The 25,300-nt window shown below is 37.3% G+C and overlaps 1 protein-coding gene across 1 annotated transcript in view; it reads right to left on the bottom strand.

Annotated features, from left to right (window-relative positions):
* Positions 1-22,510, bottom strand: part of ap2b1 (adaptor related protein complex 2 subunit beta 1) — a 56,955-nt gene extending 34,445 nt beyond the window's left edge. The window contains exons 1-14 of the mRNA XM_084114175.1: positions 22,372-22,510; positions 21,826-21,880; positions 19,774-19,879; positions 19,543-19,678; positions 19,213-19,458; positions 17,310-17,500; positions 14,845-15,066; positions 14,523-14,643; positions 13,395-13,490; positions 12,982-13,097; positions 12,448-12,613; positions 11,629-11,727; positions 10,666-10,925; positions 8,767-8,959 (exon numbers count right to left, since the gene is read on the bottom strand). Of these exons, the coding sequence (XP_083970301.1) occupies positions 8,767-8,959; positions 10,666-10,925; positions 11,629-11,727; positions 12,448-12,613; positions 12,982-13,097; positions 13,395-13,490; positions 14,523-14,643; positions 14,845-15,066; positions 17,310-17,500; positions 19,213-19,458; positions 19,543-19,678; positions 19,774-19,879; positions 21,826-21,862 (1,989 nt within the window). The 5' untranslated portion in view covers positions 21,863-21,880; positions 22,372-22,510. The remainder of the gene's footprint in view (positions 1-8,766; positions 8,960-10,665; positions 10,926-11,628; positions 11,728-12,447; positions 12,614-12,981; positions 13,098-13,394; positions 13,491-14,522; positions 14,644-14,844; positions 15,067-17,309; positions 17,501-19,212; positions 19,459-19,542; positions 19,679-19,773; positions 19,880-21,825; positions 21,881-22,371) is intronic.
* Positions 22,511-25,300: the final 2,790 nt, after the last annotated feature.

Raw genomic sequence — 25,300 nt, 5'->3', positions numbered from 1 at the left:
TTAGAAGTGGCAGTGGAATTTAAGGAAAATTTGCTTTGTGAGTGAAGTTAATGCTCTGGATGATATAATCCTGAAATACTGAAGAAGAAAAATATCCATAAATCCACAAGCCTTTCTGAACATGATGACATTTTGAACACTATGAAAATTCTGTCATCACTTACTCGCCCTCATGTTGTTTCAAACCTGTATGACTTACTTTCTACCGTGGAACACAAATTAATATATTTTGAAGGATGTTGATAACCATACAGTTTTGGTGATCATTGACTAGGGCTGCATAATTTGGGAAAATAAATCAATAAAATAAAATGAAATCAATAAATGCAATTTAAAAAGTGTTTTTAAAGAGCTTCAGGTTTGCAGTGCTTGTTTTTAGGGCTGCACAATTTGGCTAATTGTGTGATTATATCAATATGACTATAAATAAATAAATAATATTAAACAAAATAAGAAATATTACTAGAAGGAAAATTCTCAAAAAAATTGTACCTAAGAAAAATTATATAATAAATAACGTTTTACATTACAATTGTAACATTACAATACTTATATTTGTGCCTTAAACATTTAACCTCTGAGCTTTTATTTTGGTGGGAAAATGTATGGTACATTTTTTTGGTAACAAGAAAATGCTTCTTAGTAAAAATATGGGGAAATGTTCCACAGAAATAAAGTCATACAGGTTTGGAACAACATTATTGTGGGTAATGATGACAAAATATTTTTGGGTGATCTCCTTTCACTTTCACACTGTGTCCTAACAAAACACATGGTAATTCGACATCTCTTTCACTTCGATTTTATTGGTTGCTTAGATTATATTTGTGCACCGAACATCCCCGCCCATAATTAAGTCATTGAATCGAAGTATATTAATCAAATATGGATGAGGAAATGATGGAAATGTAGAAATATTGGATATTTACCATCAAGATCCACAAGGAAAACAAAAGCAAGGACTTCCCCTGGAGATGCATCATGGAAGTCATGAAAACTCTTGTGTGTTTGAATCAGTGCAGTGAGTTTCAAGTGCATTTAGAAAGTAAATGCGTGGCGACTAAAACTCTGCATATTCTTTCCCCAAGCCCACATTCCTCTTACTGACCTTCCGCCATACGGTCACCTTGATTTTCATGGCGAGAAAACCGGCATGATTAAACAACCTAACAGATTCATACTCAGCAGGACACAAATCTCAAGCTGAGCCATAAAGTGCAACAGGCATGATTTAGGGTTTGGTAGAAACTGAAGGTTTTGCCAAATGCAACTGATTCCTAATGTGATTCAAATTAGATGTACTCTGTGCCCCAGACATGCTAAATGTCAATGTTAATCTAGCTAGAGGCCGTTGAGACTGCAAGTTTAAAAATGCATGCCTTAGGCTGCTGAGTCTACAGTGTTCATCTCTTTGAAACATTCTCACGACCTTGAGCACTCAGATGGTTCTGTTGAATGTTCAACATTCCTCGGCTCTGAACATTGTTTCCTTGACAGAGAGATGAGGAACACACTGGTATTTTATTGGAATGACTCATTTAATGACTCAGCAGGAGCATATTCAGTGCATTGAATGCAAGGCTTTGTGCCAGTGTTAAGAGGTGAGTTTGGGCAAGGTGTTAAATTGGGTGGAAAGGAAAACAATTATTTGCAGTTTGTTTGACAATCCATTCCACTTCCTGTATACTCCAATCCATTTTGAGTGCTGGATTTTTGTTCTATTCCATGTCATCAACACATTTACACACGTTTTGTTTTTCCTCATTTTTATATACTACATGGTATATTGTGTTATTTTCATTTGTTTACACACATTGAATTTTCTGTTGTTGCAGGGTTTGAAATTAACACCCGCCAAATGCGGGTAAAAATGACCTGTGGCGGGTAACGCGGTTAAATCACTAGCCAATTTGGCGTGTTATGTTTACTCACTTTGCTGGGGAAGTTCGTGTAAGCCAAATCTGCGCAGATTTAGCACAAATACTCATCATGATATATTAAATCTGCGCATATCTGGCTTACTTGAACATGCCCGTCATACGCAACAAATAACGGCGCGCTTGTTCATTTGCATTAAAGCAATGGCGAAGATTAAAAATCATTTGGTTAACAGATAAAGACATTGTTATCTTCCAACATCCTACATTTTTTTTTAATGATCTTTGTACTATATTGATCTGTCCACCTAAAATACATTTTATGAATATATTCTTATTGTTTGAATAAGAAATGAATATATATAGATATAGATACAGTGATTGGCTGATTAGATATTTACGTTAAAGAGCAGTTGAACAGCTGTACCTAATAAGGTGTCTGGTGACTGTATTGTCGCTATCCACAACACATACTGTTGCATTGATGTATTGAGATATATTGTTACATCCCTATTCCAATCCGTTTTACTTTCTTTTGTAGAACGTACTCCCAAGTGGATATCTTTTAAAACGCCATTTTGCGTTGTAGTTTGGACTGTGAAAACGGAGGTATTCGAAAACGATCATGCATTTTTAGTCATGTGACTCATATTTTACTGCAATTGCTTTACTGCGAAAATTACTGTATTTACTCACAGCAATTGTGAGTAAATACAGTAATTTTCGCAGGTCACACTCACTCAGTGTGACCTGGACGCATCAGTGAAAGGTGAGATATTTTATATGGTGAGATATATATATATACATATATATAGTGTATACAGTGTACATGTATACAGTGTCTTCCTTTTTTCACATATATATATATATATATATATATATATATATATATATATATATATATATATATATGTATGTACATACACATCTCACCATATAAAATATCTCACCATTCACTGATGCGTCCAGGTCACACTCACGCATATATATACACAGTGCAATGCATAAGTGAATACACCCATGCTAAAGTTGACTAAGAAGAGGAATAAAAAATCATATTTTGGAAATTGAACTTAATGCCTTAATTTAAAAAATTAGGAAAAATCCAACCTTTAAGGACACCAATTTTCTTTGTGAATGAATAATGTATCGTAAATAAATAAATGTTCTTCCTTAAAATACATGGTGCATAAGTGAGTACACCCCTATGTTAAATTCCCATAGAGGCAGGCAGATTTTTATTTTTAAGTATTTTTTTATATTTTTTTTTAGGATACTATGCATCCTGATAAAGTTCCCTTGGCCTTTGGAATTAAAATAGCCCCACATCATCACATAGCCTTCACCATACCTAGAGATTGGCATGGTTTTATTTCAGTTAGCCTAATAGCTAGTTTGATTTGCACTGAGAGATGATCTTATGGAAAGTACCCCATGCCAATCTCTAGGTATGGTGAAGGCTATGTGATGATGTGGGGCTATTTTAATTCCAAAGGCCAAGGGAACTTTATCAGGATGCATAGTATCCTAAATTTTTTTTATAAAAAAATACTTAAAAATAAAAATCTGCCTGCCTCTATGGGAATTTAACATAGGGGTGTACTCACTTATGCACCATGTATTTTAAGGAAGAACATTTATTTATTTACGATACATTATTCATTCACAAAGAAAATTGGTGTCCTTAAAGGTTGGATTTTTCCTAATTTTTTAAATTAAGGCATTAAGTTCAATTTCCAAAATATGATTTTTTATTCCTCTTCTTAGTCAACTTTAGCATGGGTGTATTCACTTATGCATTGCACTGTATATATATATGAAAAAAGGAAGAAAAAAAGAAATAACCCAGAATAACTTAAAAATTTAGAAGCCAAATTGGCCGGTGAGTGAAAAGTTAATTTCAAACCCTGCGTAGTAGTTATCAGTTTTGGTAATAAAATAAAAACATCGTCTTCCTTGCAGATCATATATTAAGTGTCTGCATAATCTTCATTATTGACTAGTACTAGCTACTTGAAAATTCATAATTCATTTCATAATGATGTCAGACTGAGACAGATGCCATCGAGTGAAGGAGTGAATGAGCAGTGAATCTCAATGATGAGTCCATCACTAGTCTAGAGACGGGATTGCAAAACCTTTCCTTACACCCTGCTCACCACGACTTGAGCTAGAACAGCTCCTTCACACAGCAGGCGGCCGGTGTCTCAATCCTGGTTTGTTCAGGGCACCCGTGCAAGGCTGGTATCTTCTCCAATCTGGAGAGAAGATTGGCCTGAGTAGCAGCACCTGCGCTGCCCAGATATAAACTCTTTACATGTGCCATGCTGGAGGTGCTTCCTCCTGAAGCAAGATGCCTGCTTGACAAATCCTATTATTCACGAGGAGGAGGAAACAGGCCTTTTGTAGCTCCAGGACAAAAGATATGGACAAATTGTTTCTGGATGTGAGGTTTCTGGCATATATCCGCAATATTTCCCACAATACTCATTAAAGGGATTGTTCACCCAAAATGAAGATTCTGTCATCATATATTCACCCTCGAGTCATTCCAGGCAGTATAATTTTCTTCAGAGAAATGCAAAAGAAGGTATAATGCTTCATTTTTTAAGCTCAACAAACCCTGTCCCCATTTACTGTCACTGAATGGAAAAGAGCAGCTAAGGCTACGTCTACATTAATCCAGATGCCTTTGAAAATGGCGTTTTCGTTTCAAAGCGGTCTCCATCCGTACTAGCGTTTTCAAGCGTTTTCCAAAAGTTTCACATCCACACTGAAACATCGGAAAACGCCAAATTAACCGTATTGTGCATGATATTCTTCCAGCAGGATCATTTTATCTAGCAAAATATCTCACCATTCACTGATGCATCCAGGTCACACTCACGCACCATTATATGTTTGGTGTAAAACTGCTCTCATGTTTTGCTGTAGGACAGCAAATTGTGAGTAAATACAGTCATTTTCCTTACTAAAGCAATTGCAGTAAAATATGAGTCACATGACTAAAAATACATGATCGTTTTCGAATACCTCCGTTTTCACAGTCCAAACTACAACGCAAAATGGCATTTTAAAAGATATCCACTTGGGAGTACGTTCTACAAAAGAAAGTAAAACGGATTGGAATAGGGATGTAACAATATATCGCAATACATCAATGCAACAATATGTATTGTGCATAGCGACAATACACTCACCAGACACCTTATTAGGTACAGCTGTTCAACTGCTCTTTAACGCAAATATCTAATCAGCCAATCACACGTCAGCAACTCAATGCATTAAGACATGTAAACGTGGTCAAGAAGATCTTCTGATGCTCAAACTAAGCATCAGAATGGGGAAGAAATGTGATTTAAGTGACTTTGAAATGTAGAATGGTTATTGGTGCGAGACAGGCTATTTCAGAAATCTTTTGGGATTTTCACCCACCTCAATCTCTAGGGTTTACAGAGAATGGTCAGAAAAAGAGAAAATATCTGGTGAGCGGCAGTTCTGTGGGTGAAAATATCTTGTTGATGCCAGAGATCAGAGGAGAATGGCCAGACTGGTTCCAGCTGATGGAACAGTAACTGAAATAACCACTGCCAAAATTTCCCATTTAAACATTTTTTGGCTCTTTTCAAAGTAATGAGCGTATTGTATTATGACATCGTTATCTGGTACCGAACTGAATCGTCACATGACTATTGTTACACCCCTAGTTTAAAATGACTTGAGAGTAAGTAAATGATGACAATATCACTTTTTGGATGAACAATTCTTTAAATGTAAATGTTGGGATAGTGTGCTGGAAATTGTATTTTATTTTTTTCAAATTGAGTTTTGGCAATAGACTATGTGCAAGGTAATTGTTTATCAATTAAAAATATATATGGCCAATGTTTACATTTCTCAGTGTGTTCACTTTGTCCTTTTAGAGAGCATACACATCCAGATTTGCACAAACCACAACCAAACATTTAAATCCCCACTTCGCTTCCCTCAGGAACTGTGTATGTGTGAGTTGAGTGAAAGATTTCATGTGGGTTGATAAATGCGAATAAGGCAGCAAGACATTCAGCCCTGGGGTTCTGGTGCTGTGGTTGCAGTGGGTAAGAGAGCAGGGCCTGTGGCTAGAATGATATAATACTTTTGAGCTATTATATATACCATACACACAATCTCTCCACTACACATCGAAATTAAAAACTGGTAATAAACATTATGTTATTATAGTAATTACAATAACTGGGTAATAACTAGGTGCTAACCCATGTAAATGCATGAGATTAGAGATATAGAAACAAGTAAATTAGTGATATTGATCATTTGTAAACATGGTCAGGTGTTCTTGCTTCCATTGAAGCTTAAGGGTGTGTTCACACTTGGCAGGTTTGGTTCGATTGTGAACCAAACTCTGGTGCGATTGCTCTAGAGCAGTTCATTTGAATAAGTGAACGCTGCCATCCGAACCCTGGTGCGCACCAAGCAAGCCAACCGAGACCCCTGAAAAGGGGAGCTCTGGTGCGATATGAATGAAATATGAACACAGCACAGACCAAAGACATCTCAACGAAACAAAAATAGGACATGATGTCGCTGCGATCCTAAAAAGGGCAGAATGCTCAAGGATACATGGTTCTTCTCGTCACAGGAGTTATGTTGGCCATTACAGTTCGGTACAGGCATTAGAACCGCCACTGACTTGCAGCAGATCTTCATTTGTGTGTGCAACAGAGGAATGCCTGATGCTTTCGACTCCTTTACACATTTTATAAGCTCTTCATGAGTTCTCAGCAGGTCAAAATACCATCATATGTTGGCTATGCACATACAAGTGCATTTAGCCCAGAACACAGCTTTGTTTTGGATGTTTGGTAAGATCTGTCGCAAAACATACGTTATAAAAGCAGTTTTCTTCATTTAGCATCTTTAGGTTTGCTGTTGTTTGCAGTGTGAATGCCAAGCGAACCAGGACTAAAATGTTGGTAGCACTTTATATTACAGTCCTGGACTTTTGGTTCAAACCAAAAGAACCGAACGATAAGTGTGAACACACCCCAAGATACTTTTTGGATCTTCTCAATACATTGGGACTAAAATACATTCTTTTAGTTCATTATTTGTAATGATAAAAACTGAACTGAAATTTAAAACAAATTCAAAATGGATGCATTTTCACTAGTGGTCTAGTGCACGACATGCACTTTTGGACTGTATGCCTATATATCTAGCGTGATCAGTTTCCCACATTATATTTCATGTTTGGATTTGCAAGCAATACTCAGCATTGGGTCAATAAAAGATGAGCGTTTGATTGGAATCACATTCGCAATCACAATCCCCTTCCAGTTAAAAAGAGCTGACCTCGCTGAAGACCACCAGTGATTCTTCAATTTGCTGCTCACTGTGATCAGGCAGAAGCTTGTGAGATGTGGTGGCCATGGTAACGAGTGTGGTTATTGCTCAAATGTGAAATATACTGCTGCAATAATATCACACTGCGCAGAGTGCCCTGAAACCCCTCAACCACAGCTGCACCAGTGAACACACTGCCCAGGCTGAACACAAACCACCAGAGAACTAGTCAACTTCAATGGAAACCCTAGTTATTCTGACAAGAGCAACAGCTGCATGGGCATCTCGGAGGACACGATTGCAAATTTGAGCTCACTCTTACAGGAATATCATTACAAAACCTATTAGAAATGGAATTACACAAAATAAAATGAATGATTAATACTTAGAACTAAAGATGCCAGCAGGTTTTTAGTTTTGTTTTGGCCAATCTCAATTCCGGACTTGCACACAAACTGCATTGCAATTACTTCCCAAAATGTAATTTGTGTGGATATATTACAAAGTATGCTCGAAATGTAGTAAGAAAAATATAGCAATGCTCAAAAAACAGGTAGAAAAAAATTAATGTAAATGTAAATATGAATTGGGGGTGGGGGTTTATATGAATGTATCTCTGAAGGGAACTGACTGTCTTCAGAAAAGTTTTGATGGCATTTTCTTTTCTCTTATATCAGTATATCTCGCTGCTGTTCCATAAGCGCCACCTACTGTCAGAAAGTGAATTTGCAGTTCATCTGCTGTTTTTGTTTTGAGCAGGTGTGTCTTATGTAGCGTAATTAACGGTTGCCTCATTTTTAAATGGCTATGGATATTTTTTGTTTAAAGCCAGTTTGCCTGTTATAGAGCAAATAAACAACAAATAAATTTGCTTAAAGAAATAAAAGAAATCGGCAACCGGTATCGGTAAATTAGCTTGTAAAGAAATTGGAATCGGCCATGAAAAATCATGATCGGTGCATCACTACTTAAAACATTTCTACTGATTTGTTTAAAAAATTAGCACTCCCTATTCACAATTAAGTGACCATAGTTTCTGCTAAAATACCACAGTTACTACAGTACAGGTGTTAGTACTGTAAAATCATTTTAAAAAAAATATGCATCTCCATCAAACAGCATTTCTGTCACTGTTTAATTTCTTTTCATGGTGACAGAATATTTACTTTTTTTCCGTTTTCCCAATAAAAAAAAATTGAAAAAAACTAAACATCCTTAAAATAAATTACAAAACTTAACATAAAATAAATTACAAAACTGAGTGAGGTTAATGCTCAAAACACACACAAAAAACAACCTTTGAGGTAAGAAAAATAAACATAATTAAATATATTTTCTCCAAATAAAACAAAATTTGGCTAGGTAAATGTTTCAAGGCTGTTTTTTTTGCAGTGCACAGTTTTACTGTTGTAACAGTAACTGGAGTAACCATGGTACTCTTACGGAAAATATGGTCATTGTAAATTGTTCTAAGGGTCGGTGGACATTAAGATCATAAAATAAAAACCACCAACAAAACATATAATTATAATTTAAGAACACGCACCAAACTGTCAAGACCACCTCCAAGGAGATCCACAGCGCCCATCTGCATAGAAGACACCTGGGGCACGTTGACGGGGGGACCGAGATCCAGATTAAGCAGGTCTCCCAAGAGGTCACCCTGAGATGGAATAACTTGGGGTTGATCGATGGAAGCAGCTTGGCCAGTACTGACTGGACTCTCCCCGGTGTCGATACTGCAAAAGAATGATGATACACACTGAGATGTGTAACACTAAGTGAAACTAAGTGAGCAAAAGGATGGGGCTGACAAGTCCTTTTTTCATTGTTTGATGGAGAGGACAACGCAGGTTCTGTGTGGCACTACTTACGATGAGTCCCCCATTGTTTTACTGGACTGAGACTGATTCAGAGAAAAACAAATGACAGGGATGCCAGACCTTTTGGCAAAGACTTACCATGACTTTGTGAATTTGAGTTGTGATTATAAGATTAAGGGCCATATTTACTAAACAGGAAAAGGAGGGACCGCAATCCCATAAAAGTGCAGATGGGAGTGGAAAGTTCTGCAGTTGATCTACCGACAATGCACACATTAAAGAACACAGAGGCAGCAGCTCATTTACAATATGACCAACGCAATCTACCAAGAGCAGTGCAAACTAGCACAGGGTCACAAACCAGCAAAAAGTATCTTGGCAAATGCTAAGTTTAGATGGCATCTTCCTCTGGCACTCCAAATAAATGAACATCCAAATAAATGAGTGGTGAAAATTCTCTCCACTTCTATCACGCACTTGACTTGTTGCCTTTGGCTTGCTCAGTTGGGGATATTTTGGGGATATTAATTTAATTTTATCAATCAATAAATTTACACTAGAAACAACCTTGTTGTGTTATTTTGGTTTAATGCTGTGAAGCTGCTTTGATGCAATCTGTATTGTGAAAAGCGCTATATAAATACACTTGACTTGACTTGACTCTCAGTTCTTTGCGGTTCCTCCTCCAACAGCAACTATCCCAGCCATGTCAAGCACTAAATAGGTCAAGACATGCATTTTTTAGGCAGTAAATAGTCTCAGCCTCAGACATCACATCCACAGACCATTGGCTGAAAGTCTGATGCATAAAGTGCAGAAAATGGGCAACGCTTAAGGAGTTTCGAAGTGGTCATCTGGATTTTAGCGAGACGCGAGACGCCAGGAAACGGGAGCCGTTGTGACGCCAAACTCACTCATGGAAGAAGAAATCCGTTGTGTTTGAATGAGCGCTTAACAGGATCAGCAAAACGCTGGATTTTCAAAAGCATGTGAAGTTCTGTTGCAGTAAACTTAAATCTTGAATGAATCATTTATTAGATGTACAACAGTCTGTGTACAACAGGGACACAGACTTTACGTTTTCATGCCCTTAAACATGACCCAGAACAAAACTAACAGTGATTGGTTGCTTGACATGTCAAGTCAGATGGCCTCTTGGGCGGCGCTTGGCCAATGAAAGCTGTGACAAACTAGACCTTCTGCCATCATTCTGAAGGATGGCTACGCAAGACTAGGCGTTAAAAAAATGGCACAAACACCAGTAAACTGACTACCTCAAACGATAGTAAATCACACTGCATGATTTAAATACTCCTCCCATAAATTTTGCATCTGAAAGGGAAACTCTGTAGGAGTGCATATGCAATAAATTCAGCGGCAAAATAAATAAATAAATAAGTGTCCACGCCTTCCATCATTAAATTTTCATTGCATGTCTTCAGTAAATCCCAACAGTAGTTGTTGAAAGCCAAAAGAGGGTTTGCGCTGGTGCAATCTGTTATTATTGGCCCAAAGACTTGTTAAACCATATTACAGAGCTCACACTTACAAAGAGCAATTTCTAGACAGCCAATGAAATATTCAAGACTTTTAGCTAGATCTTGATTTAGCTGTCTTAGTACCTGCCGTGCTGGATGGGCAGATGTTTACGGTGAATGCCGTGGCTTCCTTCCACAAAGGCAGTGGGGGGTTTGTGGTAGACGGAGGCCAGCGAGCCGATGTGGCAGATGAGCTCGTCCAACAGGGTGGGCTCAATCAGGTCCGTCTCCTCTGAGATCAAAGGCTTCTCAGACAGCACGACCTCTTTAGCGGTCACGGGGTCGGTGGACAGCAGACGCCAGTAGATGTAGCCACGATCACGCAAGTCAGGGTTATCAGAGTCCTGAGATGGAGAACGAGACCAGGTTGAGAGGAAAGGAAACGTGACACTGACAGCCAGACACTGAGCTCCTTCTGAGATGCAACACTATGATGTGAAATTTGTGATGATGTGTAATGCTAATGTTTGAATAAACAGTTGGGAAATAAATCGCATGTGTATCGGTATATTAAATCCGTGCATTCAGTCTTAAAGTGACAGCAGCATCATATTCCTGCTGCCGTCTGTTTCATTAATGTTAATTACTTAACAAGAGACAAAGAGAAAATCACTCATTGCTCTTTAGTAGATTTACTAGGATTAATCTATATTTAATTTATACAGTCAAAACTATGCAGTGTTGTTTTACATTAGATCACTTTCTGTTCTGTATTAATTTGTATTATTATTATTATTATTATTTCACAGGAATGCTGTATTTGTTCATTTCAAAGCTGTCCCTAACCAACTCTAAGAGAGAGAATGGAATATGTTGAACATGTTGCTTGCCTATAAATAAAGAGTTTTTAATTCAAGATACTTTCTCATCTCTTAACTGTTTTATACTTAAAATACATTGTTGTTAAAAAATAGTGTTGTTTATTTTGTTGATCTGTATCAGTGATCATATCGGTCAATACTGCTTCCAGTGATCGAAGCACACCTGATCGAAGCACACTTAATAGTAGAGTAACACTATGGCTTGTGATGCTCAAGCACATCTCACCTGAGTGGCCAGACTGAGCACTTGCTGAACCAGCTCTTGAGTCTCTGAAGGCTTCTTCAGAAACAGCTTCACTATGGCTGTCAGGAGAGTCAACTGGACCTGAAAGCAACAATGCAGTGGATACCTTAAAAAGTCCCTTCTTTTAAAGAAACTGTTTACCATAAAAAAACGAAACTAAGCAAATCAAAGCACAAAACAAAAAACACATACAAATTGACCTGGGAGGTATTCCAGAAAGCAAGGCTAACTTACCGTCACATATACTCTGAACTCTCGGTTGATTAACCCAAACCTTGCTTACACAAATTCAGCCAAACCGGAGTATGTTTCACATCGCAAGCATCAACGGAGCATGAGCAGCACGTGTTATGTTGCTGCCCAAATCAATGAATGAGAGCGATTCGCATCAGAATGGAAGCATGATGACCCTCTCATTCATTAACATGGGCAGCAACAAAATACACGTTGTTCAGTGTTCACACTCCGTTGACCCCTGGTTGTTTGAATCGAGATCGTGATCTTTCAATGATTAATCGTGTAGCTCTAATATACTGTATATAACATACAATTTTGCGCAATCTGTCACACCCACTGGAGCCTAATCAACAGGGCACGTATGCGCTGAATACCTATGAAGTAAACTAACCCTGGAATATAACCTGCGCCGGAGCAAGTAAGTTGTTATGGCTACTTACCCTGTAAGTTACCTCAGGTTTTGGAACCGAAAGTTGGTTATACGCTTACTCGGAGTAAACCCGGGTATGTCACAAAACCTGCTTTCTGGAATACACCCAATCTAAAACAATAACGATGTCAAACCTGAGTGCTTTCATCATGGAAGCCCTCAAGGAAACTCTCCAGGAGTTCATCAGCATTGTCGATACGCTCTGCATATTCGCCCACAATCCAGATCATGGCAGCTCGAGCGTCGGGCTCATCCAGAGAGTCCAGGTTTTCACACAGAGTGGCAATTATGCTTTCATATCTGTGCATATAACAGAGAGGTGATTCAGCAGGAGATTAATTACATGCTCTTTCATTCTACATGGACCTATTTTTTTTTTTAGACAAAATTATATACTCTGTTCCAAAACCCAGTGAGTTGTGTACACAGCACTTTAAGGGTCACAGGTGGACTTCTCGTGTTATGTTATCTTAGTAATGCTGAGATACCTCATTTTAGTCTAATTCTAAGGCATGTATTCTTTACAGATAAGACAATCCCAGAATGCATTGTGACAAGCTCATGGAAAAAATAAAATCAAAGAAGTGGAGGGGACAAGAAAAACTGTAATTTCATTCAGTACTGAAAAGTATCAATAAAAATAGCTCAGATGAGAGTTATGAACTGACTTGTTGGGGTATTTGCGGAAGATGTCCCTGATGACCACAATGGCCTCTTGCACAACATAATTGACTTTGGTCTGGATGAGGTCCAGCAGGGTGCTAACACAACGCTCAGCTGATTGCTGTACACACAGATATAAGAGAAAACTCAGTCACAGCTATAAATGAGAAAACTCGTCAAGGCACTACAGCTCTTTGAACACAATATGCAACGAAAAAAATCAATGGAGATTTTTATGTTTGTTGTTATCATAAAATAACAACAAACATAAATCTTTTTTAGTTTTTTCTTATGCTTGATGTTAAGTAATCAAAAAACAAGCTAAACAGCAGCGATTTATCAGACATTTCTATAGAGACTAAAGAATAAAGACATACAAATGTAGGCACTTAGGGATGAATAATGAGGCAAGACTTACCTCCACTTTGATGGCACAACGGCCGATGGCTCGAACGGCTTTCCGAACAAAATCTACATCCACCTCAGTGGCATACTCTTTCAGTTCAGCCAGTACCTAGAGAAATCAACATTTTTAGTGGATTTCTATAGAAACAGACTGTGAAAGGCTGAATGACCTCCACAAATGAAAGAACAGGGAATCGGTAACTCACAAGGTAATAAGCTCAGGGGGAAAAGTGTGAGAAGAGTCTAATATTATCGTCTAACAAACAGAGATATTTACGGGGGAAAAGGCTAAATGACATGATATAAGTAAATGAGAAATATAACAAAGATGAAATATATTATAACGAAATGCAACGAAGCAATTTGTTGTCAGATTCAGTGTAATCAAAGCTGTCATTTTATCCCAGGCAGCTCAGTTACCTTAGGTATGGGTTTTAGTTAAACACAGTGACAAACAGTCACCGAATGGAAAGTGTAAGAGACCATGTTCCTTTTATGCACACTTCTAAGCAATATGTAATAATTAGAGGGACGAATTGACGATTTGTTATAATTTGTTATCTTTGCAACACAAACTGTGCACAATCAATTAAGAAAGTAAAGGGCAAAATAAAAAGAGTACATATTTAGGTCTTTCATACTCGTACATAAAGGACTAAATCAAATTGCAGCCCATTTGCACATCAATTAATATTACAGTGTTATATAACATTCAGCTGAACATGTAATTTTTCATTTGAAGAAAAGTGCTGATACATTTTCCTGTTAATAAAATCTAAATCTCAGGGGAATGCTAGAAATGTCCTAGCTACATTTTTTTTTTTTTTTTTGCTATCATCACAGTAAATGTAGGACTGTATAGAGTGTGATTTCTACATTTACATATGTGACAGTGAAAATAATGATGCAATTAATTCAGCTTTAATTAGAGTTGCAGAATAATCTATATTATTTGAACTTTTAAAGCCCTGGATAAGCTGACTGCCTCTGCCTACTAATGAGAAGCACTGACTACAAGTTGTGTCTCTGACTATAACGGACAACATTGATGTGCTACACAGTTTTCTTGTTGAATATCCTGTTCTCGGAAACATTATGCAAGTAAAACATAATGACTTGAGTTAAACATCTTTTGAAATACCTGGGCAATGTTGGCATGAGAGGCCAGGCGGATCATAATGTCCAGTTTCTCCAGCTTGACGTAGATGGGGTCATTGTACTTGACAAAGAACACTTTGATCTCTTGCTTCAAGATCTCAGGCCTGCAGGTAGAGAGAGATCACCGTCTTATTCTCAGTCAAAACATTCAGAATTGCCAAGCAAACAGACAAATGGACAATACTGCCACCTAGTGACTGCATTTAGTCATCTACGGCAGAGACTGAGTGATAAGCACATTAAAAACTCTTAAACTAGTTCCACAGAAAACAAAAAGGACTGAAAAATAAGGACAGCAGTCTAACCGTTTCTGCACAATAAGGTTAATGTTCCTGAGGGCCACATATTGGACCTCTGGTTCCCCAGACAACAGCGTGACAAGGGGAGGAGAGAGCTTCTTCAGAAGAGTGTTATAGTAATCCGAGTCTTTGGGCAGGAGCTCCAGAAACTTCATCAGTACCTTCACCGCCGACAGCACCACAGCCGAGTTAGCATGAGAGAGACGTGGAGTCACACGCTCACAGATACTAAAAGAGACAGGAAGAGGGAGTTATACTTAAGAGTGTTTTCATCTGTATTAATCCTGGTTTTTCAATTTTGTATTTGGAATAGGTTGATTATAATTTGTCATTAACAATTTAAATCTTCCCTGTAACATTAGTATGTTTTTCTTAGTGGGCAACACACAGCGGAAAGTAATATAAAGTGTTGAGTCCATCAAGGTTCTGTCCTGAGTCCTTCTTTATTTAGTCTTAATGTTACTTTCATTTGATATGATCAGAAATCACATAGTATATTTTATTCCTCCACTGGTAATAGAACAATTGCACATTTCACAAAGCTATTTCAGCCGTACTGACTACTAAAAACGGAAAGGTTTTTCTTTTACGTTTTTCGCGTACAGATCAACAATGCTGTCAAAATGATCCCTGTTCACACGGATTCGTAAAAACTGTGTATTATGCATTCTAGGCCAGTAGTTGGCGATGTCACTTTGTAAAGAAACACTACGCGCCTATAGAGTGAACAAGAAAATACACATGCGCGTGATGTCACTGTTTTCATAAATTCACATTTTTTTGTAGTTTACATGGAAATGATAACAGTATCATTTTCAAAAACGTGCATTCTGAAACCAGTTTTCAAAAGTTTGCGTTTTCAGGCCCTCAAAACTCTGTTGTGTAAATGAACGGCCAAAACAGATAAAAAGTTTTTTCATTTTTAGTTGACAATGGTGTCATGTAAACGCCCCCTAAATCAAACCCTGCATTAAAAAAAAAAATCTGGAAAGACCTTGATTTGAATTTCTCCTGTTTAATCTTTCTATGAAAATATTGTGAAATCTATGCAGCAATTCATATTTCATAAGAACTTTGTATGGCTTGTATTGCACTATTATGCATGCTGCTATTTAAATTACATATGAATTCTATGAATGGAATCAAAGTGTTAGACTGAAATAGAAAAGGCAAGTCTTTATCCCCCAACAAATCTGTTTATCTCTTAATAACAGTCTGAAAAGGAAAATGAATACCATGTGAATAAAATGTCACATGCTGTCTTAAAATTGAGGAAATTAAATCAATAGTAACATGCAGCTCACTCTAAAGCAGTACTAATTAATTTTATTGCTGTTCTACTCTTAAACTAAAAATAAATAATAATGTTATCATATTCCTGGTGTATATAATTAATCTTCTTCAACTGACAATCCAAGTACAACAATCAGTTGTTGACATTTACCAGGTAGAAAAGGCCTGAGCGTAACCTGTCAGAGCAGACAGCACAGGTTTTTTACAGCCTCTAATCAACAAGTAAAAAAAAAAAGAAGCTAATTCATAGTAAAAGGAGAGAAAGAAAACTTGGCTGTAATGTAATTAACTGCTCCAGACCTTTAAGAAAAACTGATTTCAGAAGATGTCAGATGTTGGTTGCCACATTCACTTCTAAACTGGGATAATAAAGTCTAAACATATTTGTTTACCTGGGCATTCTCCAACTAAGCACTGGGCACTGTATTATTTTTTCCTTATTTATTATTATTTCTAAAATACTAAAATAATTCCTTTTAATTTCTTTATCATTTATTAAACTGTTTACGTTCACTTAAGACATAAATGACTCCGTTTACCTGCAAATACATGGTCACTTTGACACATAGGTACGTGTATTTAACCGCTCAAGCCCACATAGGCGGCAATAAGCACTCAGTTCAGTTCTCTCAGACAGCGCTGAGAAACAGTCTCTCAGAGAGCGTGAGCATATACGGAAATGAGTTGTCTTTCGCTGCTAATTGCGCTTCAACAGTTTAAAATCAGCTGTTTTTAGACCGCAGTACTTCAAAACGCATGCAAACTTTAAGCTTTCGAGACTGCGCAGCACAGCAACATCACATGAGCGTAACCGGGATAGAGACGATAGTCCAAAATCTCTACCGGTTGACAAATTTGTACCAGTTAATCGTGTCTACCGGTATATCGCCCACCCCTAATTATTATTATATTTTTATTAAATATACATTTTTTATTTTACAGTTAAGTATTACAATAGTAATTTTGTATTTTTATTTTAGTAATAACTATTATTATTATTATTATTATTATTATTATCTTCTAGTCAAACTGATTGGCTATATAACCACACCATTTTGGCCAAAATTTGCAGCCCTACAAACAAGCAAATCTTAATTTTTTTGGAAACTTAATTCACTCTCCTTAATCTCATACACCTGTAGAGATGAAGAAACCTATGAGGATCTTTAGTCCCTCACCTCTGGGCCTCACGCTCGTCTTTGGGGTTGTAGTTGGAGAGGCAGTCCAGGATGAAGATCTGGCCCCACTCAGTGCACTCGTTGAGGGCCGTCAGGAGCTTATTGATGTTCTGGGGATTCAGGTCCAGGAGGTTGCTGTTGGGGTGAGACTCGCTGATCTCAGACAGAGCAGCCACTGCATTTGCCACAACCTATGAGAAATTCAGATGTTAGTAAAGTACTGTGAATGTGGAGGTATGCATTTAGGGGTGTGCAATGTCTATTGTCTATGATAATATTGTGATTGTTGTTTTAACAATGTGCAATCTGACATTATCGAGTATGTTCCTCATTTTACAAAAACACAGCAAAAGAGTTTACACAAACACTACGGGATGTAGTGTAGTAGGTAAGATTAAGTGCGCTTGCACATTTAGAGTGCACGCTTTCACTGCATTTTCAATGCATTTAGAATGCACCCAATATTCAAGATAAGGGGGCAAAAATACCTCTGTATGTCTTATATATTTATATAATTTAATATAGTTAATCAATATCACACGGAGAGTGCCATTTTTTCCCCCTCCAAATATCAGCATGATTATAAATAGTATTTTGATTTTATACAACAAATAATAAACAAGAACAATAAACAAGATGTTAATATTAAAGGAATAAAGAACCTTGAATAGACACCTTTTCAGTGGGTGCTTAATAAACTGGTAAACATTATATCCGTAAAATGACTCGATGAGCTGTCATAAAGTGCCTCTCACTTTCATTTCTGCCATGGTCAGTAACGTTAGGCCTGTCACTCTGTAGACCGTAAGCTGGATCACAAACAGTACAGAGCCATCCTCGAGTAACAACGAGAGTAAATGAAGACTGCTATGTTCATTCTTACATCCAACAACAAAACACCTCAATCGCTTAGGAGACATTCTTGTCTACAGCTGCTCAAGCGTCGAAACAATGGCAGACTCTGTGTCCAGCTCACCTAGGGCGGGTCTATGCTCAAACTGCAGTGTCAATCAACAGTCGTGGGAGGGGCCTGTGCAAAGTGACATCACATTGCCCTGAATCTGAGAACAGCTCATTCTGAGACAGTGCTTATGATTTATGGGGATTATAAAAAAAGCACTGGGTGGATTTTTATCATTATAGGGTGGTTGTGTACACACACTGCCAACACACATTTATGTTCAAACACCATGTAAAAGTGAATTTTGCATAATAGGTGCCCTTCAAGACAGACAAATGCTTTGTACCTGAATGAATCAGCCGTTTGAATGAAATAGTTGAAACTCAATGACTCACTCATTAACAGTGACTCTGCCTCCTACCTGCAGTTTAAATTTTACATTCAAAGTGTCTTTTAAATCAGTTCAAATTATCAATATTCAACATTTTTAAAACATTTATGAATTTGTAACTGCAGTTTAAATGCATCCATGTCCCTCTCTGAGCTGCATTAAACAGTCTGTGTAAATACATCTATGCCACTTCAGAGGAAGGTTTTGTGTTTCCTCTGCAGTGTAAAGATGAATTTTGTTGATACTGACTTCATTTGATTGGTAGCAGCCCTACTGTGTCTTATTATTCTAACTGAATCTATTGATTAAATGTAAGAATTAACAAACGATGATGCATACATTTAAATAGGTTAAAAATGGCTTTATAAAAGTAAAAAATCTATTTAAACTTATTGGAAAAGATCATTTCTGTCACCGCTGTGAACTGACCACCACAGAGAATATGAAGAATATCAGCTGTTCACGGCAGGTACCAACACAATAACACACAAAGCAAAATATCGTCTAATTATCATTATCGATTAAATCCAAGAAAATACTGAGATATAATGTCTTGTCAATATCACACACCCCTACATGCATTCAGTGAAATTAGATCAAAAGTGTCTAACCATGGGGTTGGAGTCAGCGATCAGGTCCCTGAGAGAATCCAGGAAGCCCTGGTCCTCCACCATCTGGGCGTTGATGTCATGAAGTTTGGCGACACACACTGCGGCGGTCTTCCTCACATAGGGGTCTTCATCCTTCAGACACTTTCGCAGAGGCTCGCACAAGTACTCAGTGATCTTATCCACACGAATACAGCCCATTGTACGCACAGCCAGAGCTCGGATCAGTGGGTTTGGATCCTCGCAGTCCTAAAAAGGGAAAGAACGACTTCAGACAATCTGGTGGAATTTCATAAACACTGATATCTGATCAGATTGATCCAAAAGTCTTACCTTTACAAAGCTGTTAACGGCCATGATGGCCATGTCAGGTTGACTCTTGGCATAGTTCATAAGGTACAGGTAAACCAGTTTCTTCAGTTCCAGGTTATCGGTCTGCATGCAGTTTACCACATCTGGAAACAAGGAACTAAAGAAGCAGTGAAAAGATGTTAGCTTAATTCATAATGTGGGAAGTGAGAGTCCATCTTTGATTGTGCAATGGTGATAAATGAGCCGAAGCACCTGACATCCTTGCCCACTGTCATGGCTGCAATGACTTTTTTCACCGCCTCTTTCCTCTTCTCCTTCTTCTCATTGTTTAGCTCAGCCTTCAGCTCAAAGATTTCACCTGAAACAGCGAGTAACATGATTAGTGTTCATCTTATCTGAGGTTTTCAAAGGATGATACGGATACAACTTCAATAGAACACAACAGAAGCATTAAAGTTCCCAACTTCCCAGATTATGCTTTTTTTACCCCGAATATTACCTTTCATGTAGTGTGTTATATAGCTGTTTGTGAATCTAAAAGGTCTGTAAAATGTTAAATATCAAAGTGCACGGGTTCTTGTCTCCTAAAAGAAAGACCTGATTCTGAACGGAGTCGATGGTAATTCGAACCTACGTAGGTTTTTTAACAAATTTGCATAATGCCAGTCATCCATGATGAGGACTCGGGCACGAATTGATACGGTAAAACCGATGCCATCATTACTGTTGGTATCACTGTGCTGAGGAAGCCTCCGAAGCTGAAATTCAGATATGGTAATGGACGTTTTATTTCTGACACATGATGTAGGAGGTAGAGCAATCACAACAGACTGGGCCATCCGACCAATCAGAGAAGAGTAGGCTTTCATAAAGAAGGGCTTCAGAGAGACGAATCCTTGATCGTTTCAGACACTGTGAGAAAATAAGTGATTCTGCAATGTATATTATGAGAAAATATAAGTGTTTTTTGACCTTGGATGCATGTAAACCTATGTAAAGTAATATTTATTTTACACTTTATTTAGTCAGAATGAACGCAAAAACATTTGATTTATGTTTTTGAAATAGCAACATTTTCCCTTTTAAATTAATTAACAAATTTAAATGAATCACTAGATTGTTCTTGATACGCACAAATCAAATCGATTTATCAAAATTATTTTACACTGTTACTTAATACCCCTAAAATCACCAGAAAACTCAATACTTCATATACATTCAAATAAAATATGTCTTTGACAGAAACGAGTGCACATTCACAGAGGCGTCGTGCTCATTCAAACCGAGGGAGCACGAGCCTCTTTATATTTTTGAGCCAAATGGAATTTTAATACAACTTCCACACAAAAAAAAATATTAATAATAATAATTTAACATTTGATAATTAAGTTCCATGATTAATGTAGGTAGAAAATAAATAGTGCCCTAAAGTAGTCGCCTTTTGAAGCCAAAATGTGTAATTTAGCCAAGGACTGTAAGTTTGACCAAGGAGTTTTTGTGTGCCGGGAAATCCGTCCAAAGTTTAACAAATTATTGAATTGTCAAACACACAACAGTTTTAGCATTTTTTGAGATATGTATTAAGCCTATATATCAATTAAACTTCAAAATTTTGGAAAAATGGTGTATTAGAGAATCTGCTTCCAAATATGGTGCATTTAAAAATATTACAGAGAACAGCCTCTGATTCACAAAATGCTCAAACACAAAGATATCGTGTAGTTTAGCCTTGACGTGTCCAATGCTGATGGGTTAAAATTCATTTGTTTCTATAAACTACATAATCCGTGGAGGACTGATATGATCCAGGCCTTCTAATATTTGTAATATTCAGGAACAGCAAAAGTATGCATTAATAATGTATGTTTTTGCTTCATAATTTAAAAGTACACATGAATTATTACAATGGTAGTTTAAGTAAAGTTATATTATACATCATTATTTTGGGGGTTTTCCCACGAAAAAAAGATCATCAAAAAGTAAATTCTGCTGTTTTCTATACACGAAAATGCAGGGCATTGAGGGCAATCACTGGCAGTCGAGTTCAGTTGCAATTTTGCTTGGTTCATAGTAAAAAATATATATATATTATATCAGGATTTGAATCTGATCCTTATGCATAGTTGCATACTACAAAATTACACCACTAGACTATATCATGTCTCAACAATCTTAAATCTAAAAAACATTTATAAATCAAACTGTGAGAAAATTGTTTGGGGGTTTAAAATAATTCCATGTTAAATCATATGACCATCCCATAGCTGAAATGAACATATTTAAGCAGATTTTAAATGTACTTGCCTTTTTTGTTGGTGGTAAAATACTTGGAGTCAGTCATTCTGACAGCTTCTCAGATCTGAAGAGAAGGGAATCAATTAAAGTAAACACAAAGAACATTAACAGATAAACCTTTTAACAATGCATTAAATCAACAATAATATAATCTCAAAATGTATTTGACTGCCAACTGGCCATTTTCATTAACGGTCATGAAATTAGAAAACAGATACAAATTTGAAACATGTCTGCAATTCCCATTTTCCACAGGAAATCATCAGGAACAGTTATGTTGACCATTTGCTACATGAACAGACAGCAACACAGTAACATAACCACAGTAACAAGACGTTACATAATAAAACATATATGTCAGAAATAATATTTGCAGCTGCACCTCACAACTCTAATGATTTTTAAGTTTATTAATTGGGCGTGACCCAAAATGATCCAGCTATGCTAAGCTAGTGAAAACCAAGGAAGCAGGATTTTATCGACTCAAATACAGGAATCTGTCCTGTCTAAATTATAATGCAAACAATTGATGAAAACACAAAAATATATACGCACAAAGGGATGTAAGAATCGAAGCGATTAATATTTGGTTATTTTTGGAGCTCTTCCCGGCGGGGAGATGGAAGATGCGGTTTCTGCCACAGCTTGGTCGGACGCTGGAAGATGGAGCGCACCCGGAAAAACAAAATGAAGAGCGGAACCAACAAACAAGAAGCATGTGTGAGATCGGAGCCACACAGACGTTACACTAACCATCTCTGTTGAGATCATGAGATAAAGGAGATTCTAAAGCTTTAATTAAATCACAGATTATGCTAAGGTGGCCAGATGAATGGGAATCAGAGAGTAATGCCAGACATTATCATAGGAACCAGAACTGTGTTGGAGGGAAAATAATCACCTCATTGGGTCTTAATAGGCACGAAGAAGGTATTATAACCAGATTGAGGTTGGGCCACTCAGGCCTTAATTCCACTTTATTCTTAATAGGTAAAAGTAATGGCATATGCTCTGAATGTAAAGTCTTGGAGGATGTCACCCATGTTTTATTTAGATGTAAGAAATTTAACCAACTCAGACAGTAATGGAAAGATTCCGATACAGAAAATGACATTCATAATATTTTACAGGAGCAAGGAATGCAGGGACAAAGAATCAAGTATTTCATTATGTATCTTAATGATACTGGTTTAAGTAGAAGAATTTAGTTTTTTTTTGGGGGGGGGGGGGGGGGGGGGGGGTGCTATTGTTTTATGATTTTATGATTTAATGTGTCATTTGCCAACGTCCTTTTTACACACTCCTGTGTAGTAGTCCAGTAGGTGGCGGTATATATCGTAAAGATATGATCTGCCATTAATCAGAAGAAGAAGAGATCATGAGATGCCTTTTTTACAATATGTGGTTATCATGTACCATGGATTTTATACAAGCCCGGCGAGCTTAATATTACATCAGTTCACATTCTGCAGGAGATAATATCACATCAAATGTTATTTGTCTCATATTGCGTGGAAACCAATCAGCTTGATTCCAAAATATTTGGATCTAACTTACATGACCCCAAATCCTTTTCAAATAGTAGTCCTTTTTTGTTACATTAATGTTTAATTTCGTAATTTGAACACATTTATAAGAGAACATAAGTTTGATTGGACTGTAAAGTATGCATGCTTGTGCGTGAATCTTGTTCACTAATAAGAAAATGTTCACAATCGGTCACGTTTCATCGTTTCTAATTGCTCTGTACATTTTGTCTTGTGAAATAAGGAATGACATGCAGGCTGTGAGAATGAACAATCCAAGCCACTGAATTATCCAGACAGCAACATAGTGTCGGCCTAAGTCCGGGCCACATCTGGTACGTGTGGATTCAACAGGGCCCAGATGTGGGCCGGATCTAGGCTGTCTGGATAATTCAGTATATAATTTTAAAAGTACATCTTGCCGGGTCATACTAGGCTTCAACTGATTATTCAGATGTGTGAAATATTTCACAATACAGTACTGTTTTTGCCTTGTAACCCTTCCTTGGTACTAAACAGTTAAGGACCACCCATTGGCCCAACGACGGAATCCAACGGCCTGGCGAAGGTATAATGCGTGTATGTCTTTTCAGCGCTCCAGTGAAGTTCACTTAATTTATTGGAATTTAGTTTTAGTATTACTTTAGCTCTACGCTTAATCTGACTCCAATTTCAAATGATAATCAAATTTAGATCGGATTTCTGATTAGAAAATAATCATAAATATTGATTATGAATTAATTTAGATATTTGATTATTCTGATTATCCCATACTTTCAATTATTCGTTCATTACGGACCTCGTGTCGCTTTGAGACGTCACGTCACGAATGTGCGCTCACGATCACAAACTAGCCAGTCCTGAAATAGTCAGAGGGTGCAGTGCAAGTATTTTACCCTATGCAGCCGCTCACTGCAGACCCATAGGTGTAATTTTTTATCATATTTGCAGCGTACAACATGCTAAGTCAGGGAATAGTCAGAAATCAGAAGGTCTTCCTAAGATGTGCCCCATGCTCCATTCATAGTGCCTCCAGTTTGATCTATCCTGGACAAAGATTTGCGGAAACACCAGACTACACTTTTAATCTACTAAAATGAATGATTTCTAAAACTTCAGAATAATTCAAGATGTAACATTTATTTGTCAGGTAAAAATGTATCATGCCAATTACAGAAGTAAATTATTAAAAGCCAATTCAGAAAATACATGACATCATTTACTCAAAGATGACTCTAAAAGACACAGTAATGTGTCAGGGCTTTCCAACAGGAAAACACTGAAACATCACTATGGGGGATGCCTGGTAAAGAGTCCCAAATATTGCTCTGTCCCCTCGCCTTAAATACCAGACCAGAACAAAAGGGGTTATACAAATGTTGTTAAGAGTTGTTTGGGCCAATCCATTTACCCCAGGGGGGTAGCACCTGGTTTCTTGAGATATCGTAAAGAAATATCAGCCAGAGAGGAGATACAGGATTCTCCTAAGTTCTCAATCTTTCTCATTAAACCAATGACTGCAACGAAATTAAGACCATTTTACCAATCGCACTGAGACACTTAAAATGCTACCAAACATGAAAAGGAAAAAACAACATATTCACAAGATACACCATGTGTGTTATATAGACATTCTTAATGAACTTTCAGTGCCTTGAGGAGGGAGAGGGGGGATGAAGTCAAACAAGGGGACAAGGAGATAAGTTTGGGCAGGACAAGGTTCTGTGCTCTGTCTTTGCTATCTGCTGTCCAGGGTGCATTTTATGGCTTTATTGCTGGGTGCGTTTTGTTTTAGCAGGAAAATCAGTTCTTACAGACCCTATTGACTTCCATAATATTTTTTTTTTTTAACCATCAACTGTCTGGTTTGCGACATTCTTCAAAATATCTTCCTTTTTTTTCAGCAGAAGAAATTCATACAGGTTTGAAACAACTTGAGGGTGAGTAAATGATGACAG

The sequence above is a fragment of the Abramis brama genome (genome assembly GCF_963993115.1).
Source record: "Abramis brama genome assembly, chromosome: 5".
NCBI classification, from domain to species: Eukaryota; Metazoa; Chordata; class Actinopteri; order Cypriniformes; family Leuciscidae; genus Abramis; species Abramis brama.
The sequence above is the reverse complement of the archived record's forward strand: the minus strand, read 5'-3'. Positions and strand labels throughout refer to the sequence as shown.